The sequence below is a fragment of the Lipotes vexillifer genome, unplaced genomic scaffold (genome assembly GCF_000442215.2).
Source record: "Lipotes vexillifer unplaced genomic scaffold, Lipotes_vexillifer_v1.1 scaffold1011, whole genome shotgun sequence".
Lineage (NCBI taxonomy): Eukaryota > Metazoa > Chordata > Mammalia > Artiodactyla > Lipotidae > Lipotes > Lipotes vexillifer.
In genome coordinates, this window is record NW_006787698.1 from 3,093,446 (window position 1) to 3,096,433 (window position 2,988).

Consider the following 2,988-nt stretch of genomic DNA (forward strand, 5'->3'; position numbering starts at 1 on the left):
ATGGAGGCGCCGCTGCAAACCGGAATGGTAAGGGTTGGGGGCTTGTGTGGCGCCGTGGGGACTACAATTCCCGACGTGCTCAGCACGCATTATCGCGGCCCCGCGAGAACCAGTCTGCGTCTGTTCAGGCGGAACTACGTTTCCCGGTGTGCACTGCGGGCCGCCGAGCCTCCAGAAAGCGTTGCTCCCCAAGGGAGGGAGCAGCGCTGGCCCATTTTGCAGATGGGGGCGTCGAGGCCCGGGCCGACTGCGATCTCGGGGGCGGCCTTGGCTCCGTGGGGTGAGGTCCCGGGCGTCCCGGCCCCCGGGGAAGGCTTGGCGGAGCGGGTATGCGATGCGCAGCCAGTGCCGTTCGTCCCGCAGGTGCTGGGCGTGATGATCGGGGCTGGAGTCGCGGTGCTGGTCACGGCCGTGCTCATCCTCCTGCTGGTGCGGAGGCTTCGAGTGCCGAGTGAGGACCCGGAGGGCCTTCTGGGGGTGCTGAGGGATGGGAAGCTGAAATGTCCGGGCCCCTGAGGCAGTAGAGATGGGATTTGCTGGAGCCTGCACGCAGCGTCCCCATCTCTGGCCGTGCGGAGTGTGCGTAGAGGTCAGATTGCCCGTCTCCGCACTTATCCCCAGAAACCCCAGCCCCGGATGGCCCGCGGTATCGATTCCGGAAGAGAGATAAAGTGCTTTTCTATGGCCGGAAGATTATGCGGAAGGTGAGTCTGGGACCCCCTGGGGCTCCCACTGGCCACACAGAGATCCTGCCCTTTCCCTAATTATACTTCTTAGTAAGCCGGCCGCCCTCCTTGATCAAGGGCCTCTGGATCTGCCCCCCTCTTCCCTAGGGTCTGACCTGGCAGTTGACGCATTCCTCCCACCCCACCCCACCCTTAATCCTCCCAGGTATCACAATCCACTTCTTCGCTGGTGGACGCCTCCGTCTCCACCACTTCCCGGCCACGCATGAAGAAGAAACTTAAGATGCTCAACATTGCTAAGAAGTAAGGCTGTGCTAGGTGTACTTGGGGGCTGTCCAGGGCTTTTTGAGTGATCATCCCACACCGAAGGGTGCATCTCGGGCTTCTTTGAACCCCACGGACTGTCTTAGGAGTCTTGCTATGTCAGTGGGACTGTTTCAGAGCTCTCCCCCACCAGACAGGCTGTCTGTATCATCTGAAGGCTCTCTCAGTGATGTTCTCTGCCACAGGGGAATCCGTGAGTTATTTAATCCCCAGGCACTATCTCGGATGTCTTGTCATACCCTTAGGGGTCAAATCTGGGGTCTCCCCACACGAGAGGGTTTATTCCGGAGTCTTACTGGAGTTATCGCAGGTCTCTCTGGGACCTGCAGGAGGGGCTGTCTCTGGCTTTTGTTCCCTAGGCGTTGTCTCAGCAATCTCTCTGCATCAGAAAGCATCTCTCTATGTCACCTCCCTTGGATTTTCCCCAAACTACACGGAGGCTGTGTTAGGGGGTTCTGTTCCCTAGGAGTCATCTCAAGAATCTTTTGGCACTAGAGACACGGGAAGGGCATGTCAGGGCATGTCATCAGCAAAGGGCTCCCTCAGGGTCTCTGAGAAAGGCTTTCTCAGGGATCTTTCCAAGTTGGGAGCTGGCTCTGGGGTCTCGTGACATCACAGACTCTATTTTGAAGGTCCGTCTCAAGTGTTTCTTCACACTGAGGGGCCATTCCAGGGGTGTCCATGGTCAACAGGTGTGCTATCCCATGGCTTTCTGTGACTTGAGTAGAAGGGCTATCTCTAGATCTTCCGCAATTAGTTGAGGGTCTGTCCACCTCCTCGGAGTGGTTCCAGTGTCTGCACACCCTTGAGGAGCTACCCTGATGTTGCCATGGCCTTGAGAGAGCTATCTCAGCTCTCTGTGACCTGGGCGAGGGCTAGCCCAAGGATCTTCCTGATCAGAAGAGGAGCTGTTTCTGGATTTCTCTGTAATGTGGAGTTTAACTCAGTTTAAGGTCATTCTAGAGGGTCTATCTTGAGCATTTTGTGAGTAGTGGAAGGACTGTCTTCACTAGCAACTGTGACTTCCAGGGAGGAGCTCTCCTAGGTCCATGGTTAGCAGAGGGGCTGTATCTGGATTCTCTGCACGTAACCAGGGCTATCTCAAGAGTCTCTGTGACCATCAGAGAGGCTATCTCAGGGTTGTCTGAGACTGGGGAGGAAGGGTTATCTCAGGGATTTTTACAAGGATCAGGGGTCTCCTGATATAATGGAAGCTACCCCAGGGCTCTGCCTACATGACGGAGGCTACATGATGGAGGCGTGCAATATGTGTGGTCCCATGATGAACAGAGGTGCTTTTCTGGGGTCTGCCCATATCTTGGAAGCTGTGTGTCAGGGGTCTGCTTAATGAGAAGGTTCATCTAGGGAGCCTGTGACTAGTGAAGGGTGACCTCAGGGTTTTATTTCAGGGGTCAGCAACTTTTCTCTTTTTTCGGCCACACCTGGGGCTTTGCAGGCTGCACTCAGCGCTGCTGCAACGACTCGACTCTGCTGTTGTAGCATTAAAGTAGCCTCAGACAATATGTAAATGAACGAATGTATTAATAGCTCGTGCTAATAAAGCTTTATTTACAAAAGGAGGTGGCTGGCTTAATTTGGCCAGCGGGCCAGAGTTTGCTGAGCCCTGCTCTGGTGACCCCAGGGAAGGGCTCTGTGGGGGGTCTCAGGTCTTCCTGAGCCCCCTCCCTGCTTTTCACCCCCCCTCGCTCCCCCCTCCTCCCACCAGGATCCTGCGCATCCAAAAAGAGGCGCCAACGCTGCAGCGGAAGGAGCCCCCGCCTGCGGTGCTGGAGGCTGACCTGACCGAGGGCGACCTGGCCAACTCCCACCTGCCCTCCGAGGTGCTCTACATGCTCAAGAACGTCCGGTCAGTGTCAGGGTGCAGGCAGGGGGCTGCAGAGCTGGGGCTGACCTGACCTCCTACATCTCTCCATTCCCCGGTCCCTATCCAACAGGGTGCTGGGCCACTTTGAGAAGC

General features: G+C 56.7%; 1 protein-coding gene across 4 annotated transcripts in view; it reads left to right on the plus strand.

The window, feature by feature from the left end:
• The window catches only part of PNPLA6 (patatin like domain 6, lysophospholipase), a 21,329-nt gene continuing 18,341 nt past the window's right edge, over window positions 1–2,988 (plus strand). For 2 of the 4 annotated variants that reach the window (XM_007460594.1, XM_007460595.1), the window contains exons 1-6: window positions 1–27; window positions 364–451; window positions 622–704; window positions 892–989; window positions 2,737–2,877; window positions 2,966–2,987. In XM_007460594.1, coding sequence (XP_007460656.1) covers window positions 1–27; window positions 364–451; window positions 622–704; window positions 892–989; window positions 2,737–2,877; window positions 2,966–2,987 — 459 coding nt within the window. Of the gene's footprint in view, window positions 28–222; window positions 452–621; window positions 705–891; window positions 990–2,736; window positions 2,878–2,965; window position 2,988 lie in introns of those variants that run through there. The other 2 variants (XM_007460593.1, XM_007460596.1) reach the window with 2 other exon arrangements.